This window comes from Alternaria burnsii, assembly GCF_013036055.1.
Source record: "Alternaria burnsii strain CBS107.38 chromosome Unknown 698, whole genome shotgun sequence".
Lineage (NCBI taxonomy): Eukaryota > Fungi > Ascomycota > Dothideomycetes > Pleosporales > Pleosporaceae > Alternaria > Alternaria burnsii.
Genome location: NW_024066111.1, coordinates 400,224 through 427,270, shown reverse-complemented (window position 1 = coordinate 427,270; position 27,047 = coordinate 400,224). Strand labels below are relative to the sequence as shown.

General features: G+C 52.6%; 10 protein-coding genes across 10 annotated transcripts; 4 read left to right on the top strand and 6 right to left on the bottom strand.

Annotated features, from left to right (window-relative positions):
• Positions 1–144: 144 nt before the first annotated feature.
• GT037_004301 (uncharacterized protein) lies at positions 145–4,913 on the bottom strand (the record flags this gene model as incomplete). Its single annotated transcript, XM_038929348.1, has 2 exons — positions 145–2,692; positions 2,740–4,913. 2 exons carry the CDS (start codon positions 4,911–4,913, stop codon positions 145–147), a joined length of 4,722 nt encoding a protein of 1,573 aa, XP_038787620.1.
• A 434-nt stretch (positions 4,914–5,347) lies between these two features.
• On the top strand, positions 5,348–7,165 carry GT037_004300 (translation initiation factor; the record flags this gene model as incomplete). Its single annotated transcript, XM_038929347.1, has 10 exons — positions 5,348–5,384; positions 5,499–5,581; positions 5,637–5,653; positions 5,723–5,734; positions 5,781–5,878; positions 5,931–5,947; positions 6,518–6,593; positions 6,649–6,726; positions 6,868–7,094; positions 7,151–7,165. 10 exons carry the CDS (start codon positions 5,348–5,350, stop codon positions 7,163–7,165), a joined length of 660 nt encoding a protein of 219 aa, XP_038787619.1.
• A 476-nt stretch (positions 7,166–7,641) lies between these two features.
• GT037_004299 (uncharacterized protein) lies at positions 7,642–8,970 on the bottom strand (the record flags this gene model as incomplete). Its single annotated transcript, XM_038929346.1, has 3 exons — positions 7,642–8,227; positions 8,301–8,432; positions 8,564–8,970. The coding sequence occupies 3 exons, from the start codon at positions 8,968–8,970 to the stop codon at positions 7,642–7,644; spliced, it is 1,125 nt and encodes a 374-aa protein (XP_038787618.1).
• Positions 8,971–9,439: 469 nt separating this feature from the next.
• GT037_004298 (calcium-binding mitochondrial carrier protein aralar2) lies at positions 9,440–10,640 on the bottom strand (the record flags this gene model as incomplete). The annotated part of the gene is made up of 2 exons (XM_038929345.1): positions 9,440–10,403; positions 10,456–10,640. The coding sequence occupies 2 exons, from the start codon at positions 10,638–10,640 to the stop codon at positions 9,440–9,442; spliced, it is 1,149 nt and encodes a 382-aa protein (XP_038787617.1).
• Positions 10,641–10,964: 324 nt separating this feature from the next.
• Positions 10,965–14,741, top strand: GT037_004297 (uncharacterized protein; the record flags this gene model as incomplete). Its single annotated transcript, XM_038929344.1, has 6 exons — positions 10,965–11,043; positions 11,094–11,608; positions 12,204–13,418; positions 13,469–13,833; positions 13,893–14,313; positions 14,373–14,741. 6 exons carry the CDS (start codon positions 10,965–10,967, stop codon positions 14,739–14,741), a joined length of 2,964 nt encoding a protein of 987 aa, XP_038787616.1.
• Positions 14,742–14,920: 179 nt separating this feature from the next.
• On the bottom strand, positions 14,921–15,558 carry GT037_004296 (cytochrome c oxidase subunit via; the record flags this gene model as incomplete). Its single annotated transcript, XM_038929343.1, has 3 exons — positions 14,921–14,968; positions 15,021–15,189; positions 15,356–15,558. The coding sequence occupies 3 exons, from the start codon at positions 15,556–15,558 to the stop codon at positions 14,921–14,923; spliced, it is 420 nt and encodes a 139-aa protein (XP_038787615.1).
• A 302-nt stretch (positions 15,559–15,860) lies between these two features.
• Positions 15,861–17,816, top strand: GT037_004295 (dnase i-like protein; the record flags this gene model as incomplete). Its single annotated transcript, XM_038929342.1, has 2 exons — positions 15,861–16,077; positions 16,135–17,816. The coding sequence occupies 2 exons, from the start codon at positions 15,861–15,863 to the stop codon at positions 17,814–17,816; spliced, it is 1,899 nt and encodes a 632-aa protein (XP_038787614.1).
• A 1,989-nt stretch (positions 17,817–19,805) lies between these two features.
• Positions 19,806–20,888, bottom strand: GT037_004294 (uncharacterized protein; the record flags this gene model as incomplete). Its single annotated transcript, XM_038929341.1, has 2 exons — positions 19,806–20,353; positions 20,408–20,888. 2 exons carry the CDS (start codon positions 20,886–20,888, stop codon positions 19,806–19,808), a joined length of 1,029 nt encoding a protein of 342 aa, XP_038787613.1.
• An 800-nt stretch (positions 20,889–21,688) lies between these two features.
• On the bottom strand, positions 21,689–22,252 carry GT037_004293 (pyridoxamine phosphate oxidase-like protein; the record flags this gene model as incomplete). The annotated part of the gene is made up of 1 exon (XM_038929340.1): positions 21,689–22,252. The coding sequence occupies one exon, from the start codon at positions 22,250–22,252 to the stop codon at positions 21,689–21,691; it is 564 nt and encodes a 187-aa protein (XP_038787612.1).
• Positions 22,253–22,884: 632 nt separating this feature from the next.
• GT037_004292 (uncharacterized protein) lies at positions 22,885–26,943 on the top strand (the record flags this gene model as incomplete). Its single annotated transcript, XM_038929339.1, has 7 exons — positions 22,885–23,136; positions 23,193–23,802; positions 23,850–24,605; positions 24,654–24,963; positions 25,679–26,040; positions 26,099–26,398; positions 26,459–26,943. 7 exons carry the CDS (start codon positions 22,885–22,887, stop codon positions 26,941–26,943), a joined length of 3,075 nt encoding a protein of 1,024 aa, XP_038787611.1.
• Positions 26,944–27,047: the final 104 nt, after the last annotated feature.

The window sequence follows — 27,047 nt, the reverse complement described above, 5'->3', positions numbered from 1 at the left end:
TGCTTTAGAATAGGAATAGAAGCTTATGTGGGACCCAACAACATATGAGATAACGAGTGGAAGAAAATACATAAACGAAACGAAGGTGGTTCACAAAACTGGTGGATGTGAATGCGAAATAGAAGTAGTACAACGCATGCAGACTCATACCTTCCGCGCACCAAAGAGACTCAAGTTGATTGCAGTCTCATTGCCGTTCGGGTTTCCAGAAGACTCAGCTAGAATCTCCCACCTCGGCTGCACGAACGGGTAGTGCCGAATCTCCCTGTCTTGCCTGATTTGCAGCTTGCCTGGCGCCTGTGTACCTGTCTGGCCTTGGCTACCGGTTTGGCTCTGACTCGCTGCAGGAGTCGAACGCTGCGAGTAGACAGGCGAGGGTTGCATGGCGCGCTGTTGCATTTGCTGCATCTGCTGCATTTGTGACATTTGTTGGAGTGGAGAAGGAGAGGCTTGGCCCGACGGTGTTCGTTGAAGCTGAGCAGGCAGCATCTTGTTCTGCGGATGCTGGTGGTATTGCTGCTGCTGCTGCTGCTGTGCGCGCATTTGCTGCGCTTGTTGAGCTGCCTGCATTTGCTGCTGTCTTTGCTGTTGTTGCTGCTGAAGGTAGCGTTGCTGGGGCGTTGCAGAACTATTGGCGGGTACCTGTGGGCTCTGATATGGCGATTGCTGATTTTGAAGGGGTGTTGGCGTTGGTGGCTGCGAGGACGCTTGGTTCAGAGGGGTGTTGACTGGTTTGGCCAGAACAAGCCAGCCGTCGACTGGCGCTGTCACTCCCAGGATGAAGACACAGCGTGCATCGCTTGCAAGTCTGGCACCTTCCAGCCGAGTAACGTGAAACCGGACGTCATCCGAGATATAGTCCGAGAGGAATACTGTAACATCGAAGACATGCTCAGTGATTGTAGGGTATAGTTCCAGAGACGGATGAATGAGTAGAGCAGCCATGGCACTCATCATAGCAGTCTGGTGTGGATGGATCGCGTCACTCAGCATGGCCGATGCATGAGACACTACCAGACGGAGGAGAGCATTCAACCAAGAATATATCTCTAGAACCGAGAGTCTGCTGTCTTCAAGAGTCTGGCTTATGCCTTTGAATCTCTCGATCAAAGCTTGAAGCAGAGCAGTCTGTTCAGTGGTCTCCGAGCGCTTACTTGAAGTCAGGTCAATAACCGTAAGATATTTTTGAACTACTGCTGGTGAGACTCTCTCGGCCTCTTCTGCTTTGATTGCAGGTGACATGCACAAGAAGGCAGAGGCATTGATGATCTCGCGTTCAGCATGTTGTCGAATCTGGTCAGTGAGAGCAGTATCCAAGCTTGCGAGAAGCTCTAATCCTGAGGGTTGATCCTCTTCAACCGCTGTCTTGATAGCGCTCAAGAGAGACGCAGAGAGTGCCTCACCAGAGTCTCCCAACGAGGTTGCGCTTGACGAGAACAGCTGTTCGATGGTCGCTTGGCAGATCGGCAATGACAACTCGCTCGCAAGTGCAAAAACTGCGAGGACTTGCTGTCCAGGGCTCTTTTCCGGTAGTTTCATGTGGCCTCTGGGATCCAGGAGGTTATCTAGTGATGGCTTGAAGTAATGACTTGAACCCTCCTTGTTCAGCTTGGACAAGCATCCCGGATCGCTAACGAGGCGATGTTTCAGGACATGCAGCATTGGCTTGCTACGCAGAAAGTCTGAAAGCTGCGCTTGGGCCTTCTGAGATGGAATCATGGAGCCAAGCCCAATCACCTCACCAATACATTGCGTAAAGCGACCTTCAGTTTCTAGGCAGAGCTTTCTTTGCTCCAGGCGATATCGATATGCATCTTGTGGCGAGCAAGATTGAACCAGTGTATCAGAAGGCAAAGTAATCAGCATGCCTTTGAGAGCGCTCTGGAAACCACCTTCAGAAGGATTATTCTTGAACTTAGCGATACAAGCTCGAAGAGTATCCAAGAAAGATGTCAAAGGAACACAGCCGGAACCAACAAGAGTGGGCAAGGCTACCCGCAACGTGTCGGTCCTTTGAGCCATCAGGCTTAAGATCAGCCATTCGTTCACGACCATGTCGAAGGTCGGCTCGTCGAAGCAGCGTAGCCGATGGAACCAGGCATGATGGCTGTTCAAGTGGAACGAGCCCTTGGCTAGATGTTCTTCTAGGTTACTAATAATCTTGCGAAGTACTCGTCCCATCATTTGCTGATCCATGTTGGTACCACTCGAAAGGACCCGCTCAATATCGTCATCCGAAGATGATCCTGTTTGCATGACCTCACCCATGTTGTCAGAGGCTGGCGAACAGGCCACAAGTGAGTTCCGCTGGTTCAGTTGGCTCAGATCATAGTTGAGGAACTGTGGAAGTTGGCCATCAGCATGCGCCGTACGAGCTAGGCTGGCAAGACTGAGCAATAGTTCTCGATCGGGTAATCGGACCGTTCGCAGGGCAGCATATCTCGTTGCGATCCTACCAAACAAAGGGTCAAAAGCACCTATAGCACGAAATGCTTTGGCATGGTAATTGATCGTATCCGCAGCAGAAGCAAGAACACTAGGGTCCAAAGATGTAGTTGCCACGCCGACAATGTCCGCAAGTATAGCAAGGTCTCCAAAGCGCTCAAGATAGGATCTTACAATGTGGAAGTCCCATGGCGACAATAAAGATACCGCAGCGGTTTCTTCGACAGACGAGTCCTTGGTAGGTATGCTATACAATGTAAGCGGAGCCGCAGCCAGTGTACTAAAAAAACTTACTGCGTGCTGACCTCAGCATACTGAGCGACGTGTTGACGTAGCCAGATACCCAGCTCAAGCTTTACTGTCGAACTAAGCTTGTCTAGCTCTACGTCGTTCGGCTTAGCTGTGTCGGTGTAGATACCGAACAAGGTAGGTAACGTCTGGGATATTATGTGCTCGGCGTAGCTAAGTGCTCTTTGCTCTAGCTCGGCTGAATGCATAGTTCCACGTAGGAGTGTATTTCGTAACGTACGGATTTGGTCTGTTAGTCCACTGAGGGGTATTTCAGTGACCAGGCGCAGCGGCCAGGAATGTGGTGAAGATAGATCCGTGCTGTGTCCGGTAGACCCTGTAGCGATGAGCCATTGTAGATAACGTCCAGTAGCGAAAGTCTTTGAGCGAACCAACTCAGCAACGATTCTAAAGAGAATGTTCGGGTCGCCGGTAGCCACCCAGGCCATGTCACGAAGATACGAAACGATCCCGTCGTACACATCTGCGCCAAGATGGTTCCATCTGCGGAGTAGCCGGGTCGCCAGATAGATCCTGTGCGCTCCATCTCGGTAGCACGTACATGCCCACTGAAGAAGCATGCTGATCAACCGTGGAGCGTCGGCGACGATCTCCATACAATCACACGACAGGTCCTCGATGCGCACTGGCTTGCTGTAGTCTACAGAGTCCAGTATTCGGTAGACGCGGCCAGCCGGTGTCTGCGAGGCGGAGGGAGCTTTCTTTGGGGGTTGTAGAAGCCTAGCATTTCTCAGCTCGAGCCTCCGGACGGCTTGCGTTACATGTGCATGGTTCTTCCTATCGGCAAGTTTCTGCAGAAGGGGGCCATATCTGGCCCACGCAGTCGGAAGCAGCAGACAGGCAGGTCGTGTCGCGAGCAGTCGAATGACAGTGTTCTCTAGATATTGTAAGACGGCCAAGTAAGGCCTCAGATCCTCAAGTCGATAGATCTTATCAAGCTGATTGAGCAGTGACTCAGCAAGAGATTTGCCGCGGCGGCGACAGCAGGTTACGGCCGTCCAGTAGTGAGAAATGGACACAACCAGCAGCCAGATAAACAGGCGTTCGGAGGGACATGTGTCCAGGCCATTGACTATCCAATCCAGGAAGTGGTCATCGTCGAGGAGGTGCTCTTTGTAGAGGTGGGTCGCAAGCTGGAGGGCATACGTGATTCGAGGTTTCCAGTCACCCTGCCCAATACTGCCAATGACACCGTCTATAAACTGCTCGACCGAACTGGTCCAGCCTCTGCCCCAGGTCACAGTGCCGGCCTGGCCCTTTCTCTTGTGAGCGCGCAGTTCGTTGATACCCACGCACTTGGCCAACCACAGGGCTCTCGGCAGGGGGATGTTCTTGTTGAGACATTGTTCCAGCAGCACTTTGCCTGTGAGTCCGTGGGGGATGGTGCGGCTGAGTCGGCGGAGGCCTGTCGTTGGATTTGCCAAGTCGTGCAGCCACTGCTCGCGGGTCGAGTCTCTCAGCGTCAATCGTGGTGGGGGCTTGAAGGTATTGGGGGTTTGCAGGCGACCGGTCTGTTGTCTCTTCTCTAGTACGGCGACGAACAGGGTCGACAGCGTGCTGAGCCCAGACTTGTTCTTGAGGTTGTTGATGAGCGAGGGGCGGGCGGTGTTGGACTCGTTCATAATCTGCGGCTTGTTACTGACGCCTGCCTTGATTAGCGCCTCAGACAGGTTGTCCTCGGGATTGTTGCCGGTCCATGGAAACAGATCGGCGGCCTTCCCACCGGGAAAATGGACGGGTGGAACGACAGCTTCAGGGCCACCGGGTTTGGGCGCGTCTTTGACTCCCGTGCCACCGGGCAGTATGCGACGCTGGTGCGGAGCATCTCTCAGGTGCAGGGAGCCCGGGCGTGGGGGCTGGGGCAGGTTCGCGGTCGGCTGATACGGGAAGGAGTGTAGGGGCAGCTCGACGGGGTGGATCGGGGGGATGGTGGTGTAGAAGAGCGGCGGGCGTCCTCGCGGGGGAGGTCTCGCGGCATCGTGGGCAGCGCTGTGTACAGAGGGGGGGCGTTCGTCCTCTAGGGCCGGATCGATGCAGTCCGGCTGAAGGAGCGCATGGGCAGGCTTCGAGGGCCGGCGCTGCACCTGGGACCGAGGAGGCAGGGCGCTGCCACGATTCTGTAGAGATTCGTGAATCCCCGGGCCAGGTCGAGAAGTCATCGCACACACAGCGACTTCATCGTTGTATCAGGCGCATGCAGTTGTTGGGCCAAGGGAGCGAGCGAGGGCTGGGCGAGGTCAGGAGGCGCCGATGTTGGGGCGGCAGCATGTGCGAGCAACACACTCGGGGATGGAAGGGAGGGACTAATGTGTTGCTCGGATGAGGGCAATGGGGGCCGACGCAGAGGGATTGACGTGAGGTCTGAGGTTATCTTGGATTGCGAACAGCGGAGACGATCACCCGGTAATACGACAGAGCGACATGGGTTCCACACTAAGACGGGGCCAACGACATCCCGGACCGGTACCATAGAGAGCCAGCCGCCGCTCACGCCTCACGCTGCAACAAAGATCACTCCATCAATCTCCACTCCGCCAGCCTACGGTAGATATCTCGGCCACCGACGACACACCGCCCGACCACCAGCTCCACGATGGCTTCCAAGAAGGACATGCGCCGCGCCGACCTCAGTACGTGATGCCGCGGAACTTTCCCGCAAGACACGTCCGTCATAGGGGTTCCAACGGTTTAACCTTCCACCTGCAATGCCTTTGGTCACGTGTCTAACGCGCTTTCATCTGCAGTCGTGCCCTATGCCGAGCCAGAGAAGGGCAAGGATGACAATGACATGGCAAGCACGCTCTCGAGCACACTGCCCATGGCTGCCGTGAGTGCCCTCCGCTGTCCCCATCCCACGTTACACGGCTGATATCGTGTCCCAGATCTTCACGCGAAACAAGTAGGCACTACCCAGATACGTGTCTAGCCGTGCCCAATATCAATAACTGACATCACGCGTGCTGCACAGAATGATCGGCTGGTAAGTTCCCTCATCTTGTGCCACGTCCCCTATTGACTCGATGCAGGGTTGCTGTAGTATTCGCTATCCAGTCGTGGCTCGCTGAGACACCCGAGCAGAAAAGAACATCGTCTACACCCGCCTACTTCCAGGTGGGCATGTCCAGTATGTATTACCACTACCTGACGCTTAATCATCAAAGCTAACCAGAATACAGTCATGTCGCTTCTAGTTGTAAGTTTGGCCCCCGGACCTGACTCTGACTGTGACTGGTTCCTCTTATTGATGCTGTGCTACAGAGTTACTCGTCCATGTTCCTTCCGCCCCCGCCGGTCAGGCCTGGGCAAGCATCTGGAACGGAAGCGTTCCCTGCTGCTCCGCCATCGTAGGCTGCCGTGCGAGAAAATGATGTGTAGCTGGTAGTCAGGTAGCCACTGTACCATGTAATTGTATAATTCGACATCCTCACCAAGCAAGCGACGATACTTGTCGGTTAGCTCGTAATGCCCCTATCACTTGCTCGCCCCATGTGTCACCATGTCATCCTCGTCCCTTTTCATTCGCGCCTGACGCTCGCCATACCGATCAGCTTTGAAACGGCGAGCACCACCCAGCACCCTTCGCCATGCACAGACCTCGGCGGGGCTCGCCTTCCTCTCCCGCCGCATTCCCCACCTCTTTCTCTCAGCCTGCTCGACCCTCCAAACACACACTTGCAGCCTCCCGACTTGTGCACCACCACGACCAAACCACCCAAACTCCAATCTCAGCACACGCAAGTAACTCGCCCGCTACCCACGGCAGTCACACCCCAACAACCCCCCACCTACACGCGCGCTCACCGACTGTCGTATGTCCATCGAGAACCTTAAGACCTTCGGTAAGACGTCACACCTGAAGCGCATGCGAGGCAGCTACTGACCAGGTGTTTGCAGACCCGTTCGCGGAAGCGGATGAAGATACCGGCCAGGTCAAGCAGACTCAGCAGGACTACATTCATATTCGTATCCAACGTACGTCCCTCACCGCCCTTGCACACTGATGCAAAGTCCTCACCACGCACCCAACCCACTTGCGCACTTGCCAACATGTCCCCAAAGGCTCACGCGTGTCGTGTGACATTTTCTAAAGGTCTCCCGGCTAACACAACACAGAGCGCAATGGCCGCAAGACCCTGACGACCGTCCAAGGTCTTCCTAAGAAGTTTGACCAGAAGAAGATCCTCAAGGTGATCAAAAAGAAGTTTGCCTGCAATGGCACCATCGTAAGCGATGCCGAGATGGGCGAAGTCGTCCAGCTCCAAGGCGATCAGCGCAAAGACGTCCAGGACTTCTTGACCGACAAGAAGGAGGGACTCGGTCTCGATGCTAAGACGATCAAGGTGAGTCACACAGCAGCATGAGTTTCGTATCGAAACACCAACTGACAATAAATCAGGTCCACGGTTTCTAGTCTTCTATGACTGCTGCCTTGAGCCTCTTCGATATGCCGGCTTCCTTCGTCTGCAGCCCGGCTAGAGCGGCACAGCTTTTCGTAAGCTTGAGTCATACGCCCTGATTCAAGTATGAAGAGAAGGACGGATTTCGAGGTCGAATCGAGCATATGCGCGACAGTAGCATGCTGGGCGCCGAACGATTGCATGTACCTGGGTTGTCGTTTTTGCTACTAGCAACTAGAGCTCAAATGACATGACTATCCTCTATCCATCGCACTTCTTTAGTGAACACTTTTCCTGTATGATACACACAACGTGATGTCAAGTTTATTCACACTTGTGACTTTGAAGTCGCGTCTCCATACCACGTATGATTACACCCGAATTTTCTGGAGCGCGACCACACGCTCTCATCACATCCATCATATATACAAATATGGTTACAGAGTCTCTCTTTCGTTTCTCGTTCTCTCTCTCACCCCAGGTGTCGAAATTAAGCAGGGCCAAGCTGTGTATCCAACATCCTAGCCCAATACTTCTCGTCGCTCGCAACCACACTCGGCGTCGACTCCTTGGCAAAGCCCCAAACCTTCCAATCCTCCTCTACCCCTCTGACAACCCTCTTCTGCAATACGAGATACTCCACCACTGTCTTGGGCACTCCATTGTCCGCATACTTGTCGCCGCTCTTGACAACCTGGTTCACATTCTCGCCCTCGTCTTCTAGCTTCTGGATCCGTTGGCGGGCCTTTTCAGCTCGTTGGCGTACGGCATCCGGGACCCAGGGGAGAGGAGGAGTGACAGCGCGTGGCGAAGAGGATGACTTTGCAAATTTAGACGAAGAAGAATCGGATCGTTTGAGCGACTGAACGGATTCGATTCGTACAACGACTTGTCTGTAAGCTGAGTCTGGTTGTTCTTCGCCCAGAGGTGCGGCGCGGTGTGAGACTACGCGTGTGGATTTGACTTTGTGGAGGTGCCAGGACATGTTGAGTTTGCCTCCGCGGGCGGCGACACGCTGTTTGAGCTTCTTGACGAGGGGAGGTAGGCATATTTGCTCGAGGGGGCCTATGTTGCCTCTGTTGGATTTGTTAGTCCGTCGTGTATATACATGGGGCATATCGGGACTGGAGAGAAAGTGCAGAGACGTACTTGGCAAAGCATTGCTGGATTTGCTTGTAGTGTCTCTGCGCTAGGACTTTGTATTGTGTGTTGTTGAATGGATCAACGGGTAGGTATTTTGTCCAGCCGGATTTTTGAATGCACGCGCGGTAATAGTATCGTCTGGGTAATCATGTCAGCTCCCGATCTTAGAGTTCCTGTGCAGCTCCCCAACCAAGTCTGAACCTGTTGCCCCTCTATTCCCTTCCCTGAGGCTCTCACTCAGGATTCAACCCAAAGAAAGTCCAACTTACGAATAAAGAGCAATTCCCTTGTGCTTGATCAAGTTCCAGTAATATCCCATGACATCTTTAATATGGTCTGTCTCTTCCCACACGTCCTTAAAGGATGCTCTCACAATTGTGTTCTGCAAGATACCAATATCCTCCGCCATGGCATCTGCATCCCGTTGCGCACGATCAAAGTTGACTTTCGGGGAAGGCGCAACTTGAGTCTCGGCAGCAGCTCTTGTTTGCGCCTTGTCCTGGCCGAATTGGCTACGCTTTTTCGGGCGTGAGGGAGTGCTGGAGAAAGTACGGCGGGAGGATGGATGGGTTATGGCGGGTTGGGCGGAGCGGAGGAGGATTCGGTGGCGTTGAAAGAGGCATTGCCGTTGCAGCGCTGGTATTCGTGTACTCCGAAGCGGTAGTTGTGAAGACATCGTGGGCAGGACTTGTGCTCGGGGCGAGCGTCGGGCGTTCGCGATGAGGATGTTCAATATGTCAAAGTCGATGTTCGGGCGGGAAGTCCGCGCTAGTGAGGCGCATAGTACGATTGGCCCTGCACTGGTGCCTTTTGAAACTACGTATTTACTGCAAGCCGCAGATTGAAAGAAGAACAATAATGTGCAATGCAACATGTTCGTTGTAATTACAAGAGATATTCTTCCAGAGAAGAGCTTCACACGCTTGCTACTGGTCTCAAATGTCTACCACGAACCGTATCCACAGATTTCATGTCGTCGTATATGCTCCCGTGTAACCAACATTATACAAGTACATGCTCAATCAGAGCTGAGTGGTGATACAAGACGCCATATACGCGTCCCAAGGTCCCAACTTTTCATAACGCCGTTTCTATGCATCAAAACCTGTACTCATCTACACCCGTATGCCAAAGACGTCGACTCATCACATGTTACTGCTCTCTCCAAGGAACTTCAGTACACCTTCGTAGGTACCGAACATAATGGCGGCACTGGGTACCACGCGGAACATGTGAGGCACCAGACCGCCGTAGAGCGCCGCCATGCCTTCTTCTTTCCAGATCAATCGAAAGCATTGAACGAGGCCTGTGTACTTCTGTCGGCCGTCTTCCATTGGTGCCTGCCTTAGACGTGTTCGGACAACCTCATGTGGATACGTGATGAGCGCAGCGACGAACTTGGCTGATCCGGCAGCCGTCAATTTGCCAGTCCACGCCACAGTCTGGTCCCAAACAGTTGGTGGTTTTCCGCTAGCGATGACACGTTCTTCTCTCCGTGCCAGCGATAGCTTCATCTGCTCGTACAGCATCCATTGCAATGTGCTCTCAGTAACACCTAGGTAACTGGCAGTCAATCCGCGATACAGACCGCGAACACCCTCTTTCCGTACCGTCTGCATGGTGCAGTCGAATGCGTTCTTGTATTGCCGCCCGCGGCCATCCGCGTGTGTGTTCTTGTCAAGTTGCAATCTCGTCTTGACAAGCCAAATGGGGTTGGTGGCGGTTCCAGTCACAATACCGGCGGCGGCCGCACTGCAGAGATGCACCCATGCTGCCTCCTGGCCATTGTTGAAGTGTGTGCTGATCAGCCGCTTGCCGTTTCCGTATGCGAAGAAGTTGATTGCGCGTGCGGGGACTACGCCGATAAGATTGGGACCCAACCCTTTGAAAAGTGCCCGCCATCCCTCTGCCTTGGGAACCTGCCATAATATCTCTCCAGTTTCTCGGATGTGTAGGAGCGAGCTGCGACCGAAGGACATGGTTTCGATTGGGGGTAGGCCACGGGCGGAACGCATTGCGGCGAGATGCTGTTGGTAGAAGGTAGATTGCAGACGAGTCTTCAGGACATCCAGCGGGGCTGTCAAAGTCGCCGAGGCCATGCCACCGAGGCTGCTCAAATGTCAGTCCTAGAGTCATGATGCAGAGTCGGAGGTGATGTTACCCTCCAGCGACAAAATGCGCCCATGACTTTCCAAACTTGGCATCTTGTTTCGCTACCGGTGCGCCATCTGGCTGTTTGGGGGGAGTGACTTCTCCCAACTCTCGCGACAACGGCGGGAGGGGCTGCAGCGGTTGGGTTGTGTCGTCTCGAATACTTCGACGCCTGGAGGCTTCTTGCAGTGTCATCGAGGCAGAGAAGGCGCGTGGCGAAGTATGGCAGTGTGGGTTGAGGGAGGCACGCGCAGATGAATAGTCGGAAGTGTCAGAAACGCCGGGTTAATCGTGTGTCATTGGAGGGGTTTGTCTCGTCAGTCAGCAGAGGTGGTGGGATGTATTTGCCCATGCAGCTGTCCCCAGATTTTTGGTATGGTCAACCAAAGCGGCTAGCCTCTGGCGAGACTACCGCGGCGTCATTTGCAGTGCGTCGTGCGCTCATCCAAGTCCAACTGCCATTGCGCCCGCAGCTTTCACGCACTGTCCCTTTAAATCTCCCACACATTTCACGCCATCATGCGACCGACCTCGGCCTGCCTCGCGCCAGGCTTCCTGAAGCGGAGTCTGGACGAATTCAAGCGCCTCTCCAACTTCGGTGAGCTCCGCAGTTGCATGTGCTGGATGCGCCGCCACTAATCTCCGCAGCACTCAAGCTCGAAGGCATTAGGTCACCGTCCAAGCCCTTCCCTCTGATCCACTTCAACCAGCCTGAGGACCTGGAACGATGCAAGCGCATGAGCGACAAAGACATCGGCGGCTTTTCCACTGCAAACTTCGACTACCATCCTGTCACCCAAACCGAGCCCTCACACGTCCGCTTCCACGGTACCATATCCACACAACTACCACACAACCAACCACACATTCAAAGAACGGGCTATGCGGGATGGCGAACACTTGACCGAGGCTCAACCATCTTCGGCAAGTCATTGTGGGACGTGACCATGTACAACTTCCTTGCAATTCAGTTCAAGTCGGACGGTCGCAAGTACTTTGTGAACGTGCAGACCGAGTCCATTGTGCCCACGGATATTCACCAGCATTTGCTGCACTCCAAGACACCTGGCGAGTGGGAGACGATCCTGATAAAGTGGAACGAGTTTGTGCGGACGAACCATGGGCAGGTTGTAGAGCCACAGAGGGAGATGTTGACACAAAAGGTAAGGACAGTGGGTATCTCATTGATAGACCGGATACCCGGGCCATACGATCTGAGCATCAGCAAGATTTGGGCAACCAACGCAACTAGCGAGGATGACTTCTTGAACAGCGCTCCAGTGCCGCAACTGCAGTCTAGTCAAAACGATCTCAAGAACATTACGAGGAAAGACTCCGGATTTGGTGAGGGGTCAAGACAAAAGATTACATAGATGTATATATTGAATACAAACTTGCACAGTCTTTTGCACAACCTCCTAGTACTTCTGCGCTACCGACTTCTATGTAGTATGATTGTTTGGCAACAGTATCCTAGACTGAGCTGTAAGCGGGACTATATTTGAGGCGCATGACTTCGCGACAGGTACGCGCTGCGCGCCTCGGCTGTTGACACCCTCCCACGACTTCCAACAAACACTCCATCTTAAACCTTGCAGCCTCGACAAATAGACCAGCTATCGCTTTGCTTGAGTGCAGTGCAGATGTCGCGCGAACCAACATCACAACAGTTTTCGTGCCGGCAATAAGTGCGAATACTCACATCTTCTGCGCCCAACGCTTTGTTCTGCTACGAACTTCAAGCCTCACCCACCAAAGATGGCTACCCCGCGCTACCTCACAGCGCAGAAGATCAGCCTTCTTGTTCTGACTCGTCTTTACTGCAGTTCAAGTCTTCCTGATTCCGCTACGATACCCATACTTTCCTTCATCTTGTCAAACAATTTACCCCCAGCACAATCCAGCGCTCGGCCACAGCGCTCTGCCACTTCCAATCAACAAGATACATCTTTCTCAATCGATGCCTTTGAAGATGTGCTTTCGGAACATGCGTCAAACATGCCGGGCAGAACTCTTCTCGATCTCTTCCTCAAGCACATGTGGGAAATGAACTCCTTCGATGCACTCCACGCGCTGTTCGACAGTATCTTGGATCTGGTTACTCCACCGCCACCCGGCTTACAAGACGAAGAGTCGCTAGATCGGATTTATCTTTCCAAGACATCTCCTCTTGGAGCGTTCGTCCGTAGAGCACATCTGGAGTTCACAAGGCTACAGTTTGATGATTCGATGAAGCTCTGGTCTTCGTTCATCAGGTACAGGGCCCCAACCGCCCAATGGACGAAGAGGCTGGCTGGCCTCGCGTCAGGTGGCGTGGACATGGTGGTGTCCGAGATGGGCCTGCAAGGTGGCGATGATGTGTATGAGATCGCGTACGGACATCTGGAAGAGGATCAAGAGCAGGGTGCAGGTATGAGTCTGAATGATCTGGACCGGATACTGGATTTCCAACTCGACCGACTTCAAAGATTTGGAGACCGCGTTCCTGACGAGATGAAGGGCCAGCTCCGTAGTATGGTCAGCTCGTCGGGCATAGTGCATCGGCAAGCGCATCTCGTGCAGTTCTTCGATGCCTGGAAAGCAGGAGACTACACGTCTGCGTTTGACAACCTACACCGATACTACGACTATGCCATGCAGACGCGTGAGAAAATTCACTACCAGTATGCTCTGCTACACATGGCTATCCTACAAGCCGACTTTGGCTGTTTTGGTGAAGCAATTGCTGCCATCAATGAGACAATTGCTACAGCACGAGAGAATCAGGATATGACTTGCCTGAGCTTCAGTCTTAGCTGGCTGAATCATATGGCAAAGGCCTATCCCAAACAGATGAAGGGTGTTGGTTACATGAGCATGCTGGGAACTGAAAGGGATGCGTTGACATTTCTGAAAGCCAAAGCCAAGGAGGCCAGAATGTACAGTCTGCTCAGTGCAACTTTACTAAACGAGGCAAAGTTGTCTCTAACAATGGTACGTGACTCTCGTTCGAATGAATGGATCATCAGAGCTAACATCAATAGGGCGATTCTATACCCCGAGCACTAGAACACATCTACCAGTCCTCACACTTTAACATCAAGGAGAATGTCAACAGTTACGGTAGTCAGATGCTGCTGACAGCGACCCTTTATCAGCGACTCGGCATCCCGCATCTCGCCAACATCCATTGTGATCTTCTCCTCGATTGTTACTCACACTCCTGTCCGATCGAAGAACGTCTCCGTGCTATTGGTCGCCGAGCTTTCGTCATAAGCCAGAGCGGCCGCTATGATGAGGCCATCGAGATGCTCGAAGCTGTCGACCCCTCAGTGTACAAATCACTGAAATTCCACCAATTCCTGGTACTTTGCATTGGTCTCATTAAGCTCAGGAGAGCTATCCGAAGGTAACATCCTGCCTACATAAATTCATGTCCCAGTCAACAACACTAACCTTTCAAGGCAGATCTGAATGGTCAACTGCTTCCCATCTGCTTGAGACTCTCAAGCCTTCAGTCACGCCCTCCATGCCCTCTCTCGACCCGGAACTCTCCTTTCTTCAACACGAAACCTATATCGACTACCTTATTTCCACATCGCAGTTTCCTCTCGCCTACCAATGTATCTCTTCACTTGCTCAATCTCTCAAAGAAGACAACGCAGATGTTCAGCAGCGCATCTCGGTTCTTTTAATGCAAGCAGAGCTGTGGAGAAGAGTGGATAGACCAGAGAGGGGCTTCAGTGTAGCGCTCAGGGCGGCGAGTGTTAGTTTCAGGACACGACTTGCAAGCTCGCTGTGGACTGCGGTGGGATGTCTAGGTGCAATATTGAATACGTTGGGAGAGTATCGAGAAGCGAGGAGATTAATCGAGGCTGTATTGCCGCAGGTACGTTGATTTCTCATTTCCAAACACCGTGCAGTCACTTACACTGACGTCTATGATAGGCACTCGAAGGCGCAGATACTATGCTTACAGGCACCCTCTATTCGCACCTAGCAGACTCGTGTATGGGCCTTGGTAATCCCGACGCGTCGCCGCCAACTTCTAATACTGGATCCCAACGCCCCTCGACACCCAAAGCAGCCGAGCAAGCATCAAATCGCACTTGTTCTGGCAATATTGCCAAAGCAGAACTCTACGTCGATCGGGCGACGGATTGCTTCAAGAAAGCGGCATATTTGGACGGGGAGTGCGAGCAGTTGATGAAAAAGGCGATTATTGCAAAGTTGAGGGGTGATGAAAAAGTGGCAGAGGAATGGGCTATGAGACATAACCTCGTTTGGGATGAGGGATATGGATCGCAAGAGATGTGAGATTGACTACCAGTAGAATTTGTGTCACAGTCAACAATGCAGACACAAAGGAAATGTATTGCTAGTCTACTCTCAGCTTGCGCTCGTTGTGCTATATACACATCCAACCCCACACTTGGTCTAGATGCCGGCTCGACTGTTTCTTGATATCAATGTTTGAAAGCGTGCCGAGTAAGCGTTTACTCGTCCTTCTTGTGGTAGTTGACCTTGTCGTTCCAGAAGAGGGTCTATTTGCATGTCAGTACACGAATATGTCATCCTGTGCCAAGGACATGTTACCTTGTCACCGTCTCCCCAGAAGAAGTTCTTGGTACGGATGTTCTGGTATGCGTACTCGGGCCTCTCTGCGCGAGGGTTCTCGTGCTCCTCGTGGGCTACGTGCTCCCAGTGAGCATCCCACCTGACCTTGGCGTTGACACTAGCGACGATGATGCAGGGGATGGCAACGCTATCATAGAATTAGCATGTTTCCTTGCTCCATCAATTTCTCGTCTCAAGAGATAGTTCCAATGGCGTGGTCTTCTCGCGTGTCTCCCTTGGTCCACAATCCTCCGTCGCTCCCACATTCCCCCCTCCTCTGAGTCCACACTCGCCTCAAGTAATCGTGTACTTACTAGAGCGACAACTTGCGCCAGAACTCGCCAGACTCGGCAGCGTGCTGAGCAATGTGGGCACGCTCGCGGTTGAATTCGTTGTCCTCGGCTCCGGCAAACTGCTTGGGGCTCTCGGAGCTGTAGTTGCGGCGGCCGGCGCGGGCAGGGGCGCGGGCGAGAGCCTGACGAGGCGCGGCGCGGGCGAAGGATCGAGCGGCGAACATGGCGACGATTGTCCGGCGTGGTAGAGTGGAGATGGGGTGCAATTGGTGTTGGCGTGAGGTGTGACGGAGGGAGCTCGAATTGACGAAACAGAGGCTTGGCGGATGGGCTGATGCGGAGTTTCCCGATTGCTGTGTTAGCGTGGGCGAGCTCGGTTGCCGGGTAATGTGACGTCGTGTCGGTCGCGCGAAGTCGCGTTCTGTGTCTTGCATGCCCCGATGGGATTCCGTGTGAGTTGAGATTGTGAAGTGATGACGGTCTTCGTTTACATTCGTTGTCGCCCTCCATAGAAATACACGCCACCATGGTTCGCATCACCACCTGGAATGTCAACGGCATTCGCAATCCCTTTGGCTACAAGCCATGGAGTACGAACCGGACATTCAATGCCATGTTCGATATCCTGGAGACGGACATCGTCATCATGCAAGAGCTGAAGATCCAGCGCAAAGACCTGACAGATGACATGGTGCTTGTACCTGGCTGGGACTGCTATTTCAGTCTGCCAAAGCACAAGAAGGGTACTTCCCCAACACTACGCGACGCTTGCGCTGCGACCTCATGCTAACGCGAGTGAGGATACTCGGGCGTTGGTATATATACGCGCCAGTCCGTATGTGCGCCTGTACGCGCAGAAGAAGGCGTCCTAGGCGCCCTCTGCCCTCCTGGCTCGACGACATCGTACCGCGACCTCCCAGAATCTGCCAGCATCGGCGGCTACCTCAGCTCATCACAACTCGCCTGCCTCCCTCCCGATTTCGACGCTGACAGTCTCGATTCAGAAGGACGGTGCCTGGTGCTCGAGTTTCCAGCCTTTGTCCTTTTCGGCGTCTATAGTCCAGCGAACAGCAATGGCCTACGAGACGGCTTCCGAATCGGCTTCCTTACAGCGCTAGAGACACGGATACGGAACTTGTCAAAGATGGGCAAGAACGTGATACTCACGGGCGATCTCAACGTCTCCAGAGATCTTATCGATACCGCTAGAGCACAGGATAACATGCTGGCAGAGGGAATGACGCACGAGGAATACCTGAGCACACCGAATCGTCGAATCTTCAATCAGCTGTTGCTGAACGGAGTGGTACCTGGCCAGCGAGACGAGGGGCGAGAAGAGCCAGTACTATATGATCTATGTCGAGAATTCCACCCTGACCGTGAAGGCATGTTTACACACTGGGAGCAGAAAATCAATGCAAGGCCAGGCAATTTTGGGTCACGCATCGACTTCATATTGTGCAGTATCGCCATCAAGGACTGGTTCAAGGACGCGAACATCCAGGAGGGACTTATGGGGTCGGATCATTGCCCGGTGTACGCTGTCACAAAAGACGTGGTGCCAGTGTCACTCGTACCAACAACAGAAGAGGACGAGGTTAAGGAAGAGGTTCATATCTTAGACTTGATGAATCCAGCAGGCATGTTTAAAGATGGTGTACGACAACGAGAGTACGATACGGTCAATGACGTTCCACCTCTCAGCGGAAAGCTACTAGCTGAGTTTACGAAGAGAAGGAATATCCGAGACATGTTCAGCAAAAAGCCCGCTTTACCGAAATCTACGCCAGCACCGATGCCGACGACTGTCGACAAGGAAAGTCCACCAAAGACGGATGTTACGTCGTTCACTAGTACGACCGTCGATGAATCGGACAGAGACCTGGAACTAGCGATCGCAGCCTCTATGGCAGACATGTCCTCGTCAGTCAACGGCAACCCTATATCAAGTCAGAGCCCGCTCAAATCAGCTGAAAAGCGACGCGCTTCAGCATCCGCATCACCCAAGAAGCCAACCAAGAGAGGCAAATCCAGTGCCCCGGCCACTACTACTAAAGTTCTTAAGGGTCAGCAGTCGCTGAAGGGCTTCTTCCAACCGCAGAGTAAACCTACAGATGCAGAGCCACCCAAAGACTCAATAGCACCTGCCTCTCCGGCTGCAACCAACGATGCACCTAGCCAATCCAGCACGGAAATGCCTCCTCCCCAATCGCCCATGCTCTCTGACTCCTTTGACGCCGATCCACGCGCCTCCCAGGAAGCATCAAAGGAAGATTGGACAAAACTCTTCTCTAAGAAATCGGTTCCACGGTGCGAACATGGTGAACCTTGCACCACGTACACGACAAAGAAACCTGGTATGAATCGTGGAAGGCAATTTTGGATGTGCCCTAGACCAATTGGGCCGACAGGGCAGAAGGAGGTGGGTACGCAGTGGCGGTGTGGCACGTTCATATGGTGTAGTGATTGGAAGGGTAGCTGATGTCGAGCATGTTACATGGACATGAAGGATAAACACTTGGATTTGAGATATGTTGGCATGTGGGCCACGGGAATTCCTGCTAGGAGGGCGATACGAGAACCCTATGGGCACTTGCAAGGGCCGGAGGTCGCTGTGAGAAGAACAGGCAGAGCCGGAGATACATTGAGGCATCGCGTATATGGTATATAGATGGGTATGAGGGTCACGTAGAGGGCGAAAAGAAATAGGCTGGAAGTCAGACGGCAGCTCATTACGTCGTATCAAGGAATTATACATGAATATAGGAAATAGGAAGAACATGTTCAGCCACGCATACTCTACTTTGGTCCATATTTTCGTCTCCTCACATATATGCATTCTACCTGGATACAGTAAAACTAGAAATATTGCGGTGTGAGCTGTGTTGTCCGGTCCTGAGTGGTGTTAGGTGAGCGTAGGTAAATGGACATATATTGCCATAAGGCTTCACCAACACCAATACTACGTGAAGATGCTCGAGTTAGTGAGATTTACTTGCTGAAATTATCATTGAGAGATGTCAGAAGCGTTACCACGCTCTTCGCCACATTGAGAATGACGCGTTACCTGGCACAGAAAACATTCTGTTTCAATTGTCATCTTGCAAACTCTTCTCGATAGCTCCCAAATCCTTTTTGATATCTTCCAAATCATTTTGAGAAACGCTTGCCAGGCTTGACACAATGTTGCGCTGACATTTCTCTGGTCAGCGAACGAACCCCCTTGAGCACCCAACCAAACACCAAGCTATGTTGTATGATCCATAGGTCTCATAAGACTACCTCATACTTTCAGAGTATCTGTTAATACCTTATGAGCGGTTCAAGCACGTATCTGCGCACAGAGATGCTGCTCGGCATACCTAGGTATGCGTCGCCTTTGGCAAGCAGCGAGACCATCCAAGGACCCGAGACACCAATGCGCGACTACAAACCACTTGGTGTCAAAATTCATGGCCACAGAGAGAGATACATGTAATCTCTTTGCATCTAACAAACCCCCCAGTCTCACGAAGGGTCATTTCGGAATAATCTCAGTGGCAGGGTCCAAAACCCTCCTTGCTTAAACGCCACCGCCATGCAAGCCTATCACATCCTTCCATGCAGCCACAGACGTTACCATCACACATCACATAGACCTCCTTACATTTCAACACATGTTCAAGTGTTCAAGTAGATCAAAGCAAGTAAGCGAGTCGCACCACATCACATCACGTCATGATCAAGCAAGGGCAAGCAGGCGAGGGGAAGAGTTGTGAATCTTATCTAGTTTCATTTGTCTCTCTTTTTTGAGAGTGATATGTTTGCCGGTTGCCAGGCACTTGCGCTGCATAACCGACTGCTATCTAAAGTACATCGTTTGACGAAGTATACGTCCAGGGGGTATCTAAAAAGTTTTCATGGGAAAGGAAATAGTGACCATCAACCACATTGAGGTCTTGGGTGGAACAATCATACGCTCCATGCCCGTTTCTCCATCATCAAGACTCATAAGTCTCTTCTCGTAGTATGGTGCAGCCGTGTGCTCAATGCGGGGTAGTATGGGTCGTGAGTCGTGATCGTGAACGGGCAAGGGGGAAGATACGCTTGATAGTGGATGCTGCTTGGTAGCCTTCTGTTGAAGCTCCAGCTGCATCTACCATAAGTGATAACGAGGAAAGCCCACTACGAAAACCGGAACGATGATTCGAAGTGGCGCTCAATGTGAACTTTTGATGGGTGTAAGCCGCTGGAAGGAGAGTGATCATGGCAAAGCAAGGGCGTTGCCAACATCATTACCGATGAAATCGCGAAGAGGCGATGGTCCGCGTCGAGAACATCGAAGCATGAGAGAACGCAAGGGAAGGACATGCAAGAGTGACATGGTGTGGGGTTCTCCGGTCTCTTATAACGAGCATGAACATTCGACGGAGGATGTGTATGCTTTTGATGCCTAGCCTGTGAAGACGAAGCTTGAGTACTTGAGACCTTTCTAGTAGGTGTCCTGGAAGAAGGCAGGCAGAATGGCATTGCCGTCTGCACCGTCGCGGAAGGCAAAAGCCTCGTCATCGAGCAGCGCAAAATTTGCGTTGATGTCGAAGTCCATACCGAACTCCTCGTCAAGGCGACCGTGACGGAAAGACTCTGAGTCGTAGATGAAGTCCGCGGATGTTGAGTCCTGGGCGAATATATCAAATACGTTCGCCGGCTCGAAGAGCTGAGCAAGGTCGTCAGTGAAGGCGTTGGCAGCATCGGCAGCGATGTCCTGGACGGGAAGCGCAGGTTCATAGGTCGAGCTAGGCGATGTCGACGGAATGCTGGGGGTGAGTTGGAAATTGAGAGCCTCCGGAACAGTTGCAGCCGCTGATGCGCGCTTAGCTTTGCGCGACTGACGTTTCTTTTTCTCACCAGGTTTCCTGGGAGTATATTTGTAGTCGGGATGCTGGCGGAGGTGCTCTTCTTTCGCCGACTGTGCAGCAGCCTGCCAGGGCTTCTTGCCTTCTGGGGTCAGGCTGCGCCAAATTTCAGAGCAGCGTGTAGCTATGACATTATCAGTACACTTTGTCAGAGGCAGATAGTAGGTTGTATGCTTACAGATCTCCTGAACAGTGAGATTCGGAAACTCAGCCTTCAGCTGCTTGTGCATCGCGTCTCGAAAGATGATCCAGCAGTTCATCGGTCGAGGAGCCTTCTTGAAGGCAGCAGTGAGGGTGGCTATGTCGATCGCAGTACGGTCAGAACCCGGTGTATGTACAGACAGAGCGTTGAATTGCGCTTGAGGTGAGTGTCCGGTATTTTTTGGCATCTTTACAAGAGTGTGTGAGCTATTGGCGGTCTCCATAGGAGTGAGATCGATCGGCAGTCCTGCCTTCTCGGCCAGTGCCTTCTTGAAGAGCTCGACAACCCCGTTTCCGAAGAGGGTGGGGAGATTATCAGGAAGTATAACCATGTTCTCGCCACGGTTCCAGCCGTCAGTGCAAGTGAGAAGGGCTGTGTCGAAGCGATCTACCACATCGATGACGATCTGGGGCTCTTCGCGAATGGCAGCGAGAGTGCGGTAGATCTCTGCGTTCATGGTGCTAGGAAATTGACGTTTGAGCTATTGAGTGAAGATAGAAGGAAGACAATAGAGCAATTGCAGAATAAGAAAGTTGGAGTAGTGGAGGTTGGTGGTAATTCGACGAGAAGGTGAGAGCAGAGAGTTTAATTGTGGCGACGCCAAGGCTGAGAAGGCAGCGAGTCTGCGCCTTTCAAACGGTCAGTGCATCCATAAACGATACTAATTCATCGCTCACCTAATGGGGCAGCTTCAGTCCCCTTCACTTAGCCACCAATACAGGGTGGGATTGTCTTATTGCCTTCTGATCTCGGTACGGACAAACGCTATAGTACAGATGAATGAGCAAGCAACTTTTGCATGTTGAGCATTACAAGAGCTTCTGTCTGAATGGCATGCAATGTTGCGGGTGGATTTGAGGATGCGGAATCGAGAACAAGTCTGGGGAGCGGTCTACTTTTGGTCGCCAATGGGATAATCTGAGACAAAGGAGATAGCCTCAAGCCACGCACGAAATAGTGCTAAGACATATAAGACAAATTTATCTGATTTGACGGAAAATGTGCACTAACCGAGTGATGAACGAACACGGCTGCCCCTTGCATACGCAACCCGAGCCTTGGTACCCCGGATATGTTTCTTATCCTTTAAACTGCACAAGTACCATGAAAGATAAAAAGCAATATCCGAAAATATGCTTCATGTCTGGAGAATATTCAGACCTTGTTTTGGTATTGAGCGCTACCGACCCAGATGGAATCGACCAAATACACACAACCTCTTATTTTCTGTGTCCAGAACAAGACTCGTGGTGATGATCATGATGACACGCCGTTGGGTCTAGAATCCTGCGTGTTATCTGAGAGACTCCAATCTCTGACTTGACCTTTCCAATCTGCGATGCGTCCGTCACGAACCTTGACCACGACAACCCTGACCTCTCCTCCTTCGACGTAGCATTTGGTGCCTCCGTCACCCTCTCTTAACGTTTCATCTGCTGCAGCTGTTTGCGAGCCTAACCCACCACCACCCCAGAGTCCCTCTCCAACGGGAGAACTTGAGTACGTATCCTCACCACCCTGACTGAAGGTATTGTTGGCTAGGTGCTGGGCTTTGTACCATGTCTCTTCTTCAGAACCAGAAGGTACAAGCTCAGCAATTCCATTGATGGTGGCACTTATGCGACTTAGGGACGCAGTGTTCATGCCAAGGAGGAGCTCAGCTAATGATCCAGAACGTGGCGCAGGACCTGATGGTGAGGGTGAACGACCTGGCTGGTTTAACGTTGGAGGCCGATGAGATATCCAATCGTGTACCAGAAGAGAAACGACGGAATTCGCCTCGAGATTTTGTGTCTTGCGAGACGTTTTAGGTGTTGTCATGATAATGATGGGAGTTTGAGAATAAGGGGTGTTAGGTAGGTAGGTATAATTCATCAACGAGACATGTGGAATGTTGTCCGAACATGTTGCAAGATGGAGCTGTCCAAGTCTGTTAGAACTGGGCACGTACGTTTAGGAGACGCCAGGGATCGTTGTGAAGATGAAGCACGTGCTTGCATAGCGGATGTGACAAACAAGACTTCATTGGATAGGTCTCAGAGGAATTAAACAGGCAAACGAAGAAAAGTAGCAGTATGCAGAGATGAGACATGGCGTTGAAGGTAATTTCCAAGATGGAAACATGAAGATGAGATGAATGTCTTTGGAGAGGACTCACAAAGCGGGCGTTCTGGAGGCAGGTAACCACCTCATCTGGCAAGCCGTTGGACATTGCGAAGGTGAGTAATGGATTGGCGACAGTGGTAAATGAAGAAATGGGCGCTGCCAGAGGTCGACAGTGCTGCAGTGCTTGATGGGTCGCGTGTAGATGGTAGGCAGAACTTGACGGCGGGAAGGATGACGTTGCATGCTTGCCCCGTGCAGCATCTCCACCGAACCACCCGGCATTGCGCAGTCCGACCACAACACGACTGACTACGTAGACAACGGCCACTACGATATCTACGCCTACAATGGCTGCCCCGCCCACAATTCCGCCTATGGAGAGTACCGATAGCTTCAACCCCGACCTAAACAACGCATCGTCCCCTACCCAGGACGGTGCCCAACATTCACCCATCGAAGATGCAACTCCCGCATCGCCCGAACAACGGACTGCGCCTCACGATGCGCAAACGCAGCAGCGCGTCCACGATATCCTGCACTCTGATGTGGGCGTTGCGACCCTTCTCAACCGCCTGAAGGCTAGCATCGCGAGCGCCAGAGTCAGTGACGGCCTAATCGACTCGACTGCACTCGGATGCGCTAACACGCCCGGCAGGACTTCGCCAGCTTCCTCAAGCGCCGAGGAGCCTTAGAGGAGGAGCATGCCGGTAGCCTCAAGAAGCTGAGCCGCTTGACCCTCGATGGCGTACGAAAGCCCGATACGCGGCACGAGAGCTATCAGACGCAGTTCGAGCAGGTTCTCCACGCGAACGAGCGCATCGCCGACAATGGCACCCAGTTCGGCCTTGCTCTGCACGCCATGCATGAGAATCTGCTGCAACTAGCCAACAAGATGGATACGAGCCGCAAGACGTGGAAGCAGCAGGGGCTCTCCGCAGAGAACAAGGTGCAAGACGCCGAACGGCTGGCCGAGAAGGCCAAGGCCAAGTACGACCAGCTTGCTGAAGACCTTGATCGCGTCAAGACAGGCGATACTGGCGCAGGCAGAAAGTTTGGCTTAAAAGGACCCAAGTCGGCCGCTCAGCACGAGGAGGACCTGCAGCGCAAGACACAGGCGGCAGACCAGGACTATGCCAGCAAGGTGCAGACGGCCCAGGTCTCTCGCAAAGAGCTTGTCGCGACTCTGCGTCCCCAGGCCGTCACTGCACTGCTGGATCTTATCAAGGAAACGGATGCCGCGCTCACAATGGAGATGCAGAAATACGGTAAGTCTGTTATACCCCTACGTAAATCGTCACTGACACTGCGGCAGCCTCGTTCAACGAAAAGCTCGTCGTCAACAACGGCCAGGTTGTCAGCCCACAGCCGCTGAAAGGCTCAACTGCTCAAACTCCACCCAGCATCAACCAGTTGATCTACCAGATCAACAGCGAGCGGGACTTTGACGAGTACATCTTGAGCCATGCATCTAAAGCACCTATGGCCAGATCGGAGCTACAGTATGTGAAACACCCAACACAGGCGGCGACACGGTCACATCCAACACCACCAGCGGCTGCAAGTGGTAACCGTCGTGCCTCTATGCAGCTGCAGAGCCAGCCGCCGCCATCATTTTCCATGCCACAACCGGACGCGAATCCTCTGTCGCCCCAGGGCCCTCCTCCTCATGAGCCATTACAGCAACCCTCATTTGGAACCACCTCACAGCCACCGTCTTCGTCACTGCAAACGCAACCATCGCAGCCCCCAATACCACACTTCACTAGCTCGCCCTACTCACCTGTCACACAGAACCCATACTCCCAGCCAGACTATCCTCGTGGACCCGTTGGCCAGGCTACCGCACAGCAAACCAGTGGCGTACTCTACAATAACGCTCAACCCCCAGTGAACCCTGTCTTTGGCGTGACTTTGGAAGACCTTTTCCACCGAGATGGCTCCCCTGTACCTATGGTAGTTTACCAGTGTATACAGGCCGTGGATCTATACGGATTAGAGGTAGAGGGTATCTATCGTATCCCTGGGACTTCGTCACACATCCAGCAGATGAAAGCTCTTTTCGATAGTGGTACGTTATGGTGGAGATCTGTTGGCGATTCCAACTAATGCTGTGCAGATGCTTCCCAGGTGGATTTCCGTAACCCAGAAGCGTTCCAACACGACGTGAACAGTGTGGCTGGATTGCTGAAACAATTCTTCCGCGAGCTTCCTGACCCATTGCTTACTCGCGAGTTCTACGGCAAGTATATCGATGCTGCACGTATCGATGACGAGACCATGCGCCGAGACTCCATGCATGCGCTGATCAATGCCTTGCCTGATCCGAACTATGCGACGCTTCGTGCCCTGGTTCTGCATTTACATCGTGTGCAGCAATCTTCTGAAGTTAATCGTATGAGCACTGCGAACTTGGGCATCTGCTGGGCGTAAGTTGTCGCCAGTCGAGATCCACGTACATCAACTGACATTACGTAGGCCATCCATAATGGGACCTCACAAAGGCAACAACATGGCTGACGCCGGCCTCCAAGCCCGCGTTATCATAACTATTCTGGACAACGTACTCCAGATATTTGACGAGGATTAAACGTTCATGTTCCCAGGGACACAAGTTTTTTTCTGCCACGATGCCTTGGTACCTATTACATTCTCATTCAATCTTGGGGTGTGCAGTGCGTAGCATATTGTGGGCTTTATCTTTGCGGGACGGTTATCGTATTCATAAGTGGCATTCCACATACGTTCGTAACAGAGCACGGGTATGTCAAAGACGACGTGCTAAGATAATATGGCCGTTGCTGTAATTCTGGAAGCATTGGCTGTAGCGAGTACGATTGTTATGATTGGAAGTAAGACGCAACGACTCTCGTGCTGAGTTCGTGCACACATCTTTGACCTTTAGAGCTATATGAATTCACTGTAAAAGAAAGTTCAAGACTCGGGACTTGAATTGCATGACCAAAGTTAGAGGTAGCAGTCGTGATGCTTTGCAGTAACCTGTTAAGGCACCGTATTTGTAGGTATGAATCGTCTTTGGTACTGCAGTGGGGAAAGCTTGCAGTGTGGGTCGCGCTTACCCCAGAGCCCCATCTACACAGCGGCGCGCTAGCGGCTTGACAGGGAGAGCTGCAGTTGATTGAGGGGAAGCTTCCAAGCCACCCACCCAGACCAAGCCAAACACGACCCTCACCACCATTACTCCGCTCTGCACACGCTGTCAGAAACGATACTCAAGTTGACCTCGGCCCCGAGCTCCTATTCTGACACCACCATCATGCTCACACGTCGTGTTTGTGCCAGCGTGCGCGGCGGCATCCTCTCCCCACTATGTGCCACAGCTGTCCGGTCTCAGGCATTCGGTACCGGGCCTCCGACACAGAGCCCAGTTAGAGCTCCTACTCTGGCAGACATCACGCCTGATAGTGCTGCTAGCTTCAATGAGAAGCAGAAGAGCTTCCGTGATGGTCTGGCCGCAGCTCAGAAGCGAAAGGAACAGGAAGAAAGTCCGTTGCCTACCACCCACTTTGGGCGATTCAAGAGCGCTAACTCGATCAATTATAGAAGAGGCTCGCGCCCGTGAGCAAGAGAACGGCAAAAAGAAGGGCGGTGCGCTGTCATCTCTCATCTACGGTACACCCGAGGGCCGCGAACTCGACAAGGACATTGAGCGCAGCTTTTCTCAGGTTCTGGCTCGCGGTAAATACGTCCACTCGATTGTGTTCCACGAAGTACAGCCAGACAAGGTCGAAGAATACACTGAGCTGGTGGGAAGTTGGTATCCGAAGATGGCTTCTATCCCCGAGAACAAGGTCCATCTTGTAGGTAGCTGGCGGACCGAAGTGGGAGACTGCAACACTTTCGGTAAGACTGCGATTCGCTCCCGAAGCTGTCACTGTCACGTGTACTGACTATGCGCCATAGTGCACATCTGGGAATACCAACGCTACGAGGGTTATCACGAATCGCTACACAACATCCAGTCTCACCCAGAGTTCCCTGAATTCGACGCCAAACTCAAGAAATTGATCATGTCCAAGAAAAACTCTCTCATGCAAGAGTTCTCCTTCTGGCCAACAACACCGCCGCGCCAACTCGGTGGCTTATTCGAACTGCGCTCGTATACACTGCATCCAGGCAACCTACTAGAATGGGAGACACATTGGAGACGTGGCTTGAAGGCTCGGCGGGAAGTCATGGAGGGTGTAGGTGCTTGGTTCGTTCAGATCGGCGATCTTAACACAGTACATCATCTATGGCAGTTTGCGAACCTAGAGGAGCGTAAGGTTCGCCGCGAGCAGAGCTGGAGTGTGGAAGGCTGGGGCGAAACAGTGCACAAGACAGTGCCGCTCATCCAAACCATGAAGAGCAGGATTTTGATTCCTTGCTCCTGGAGCACTGTCGCTTAGGCTTCGATGAGACCGAGCTGGCCCCACACATTGTGTATCTCGATATACAACGCGACCATACACTGCCTACAGTAAGTGGTCGCGATACATACCTAACCGCAAGC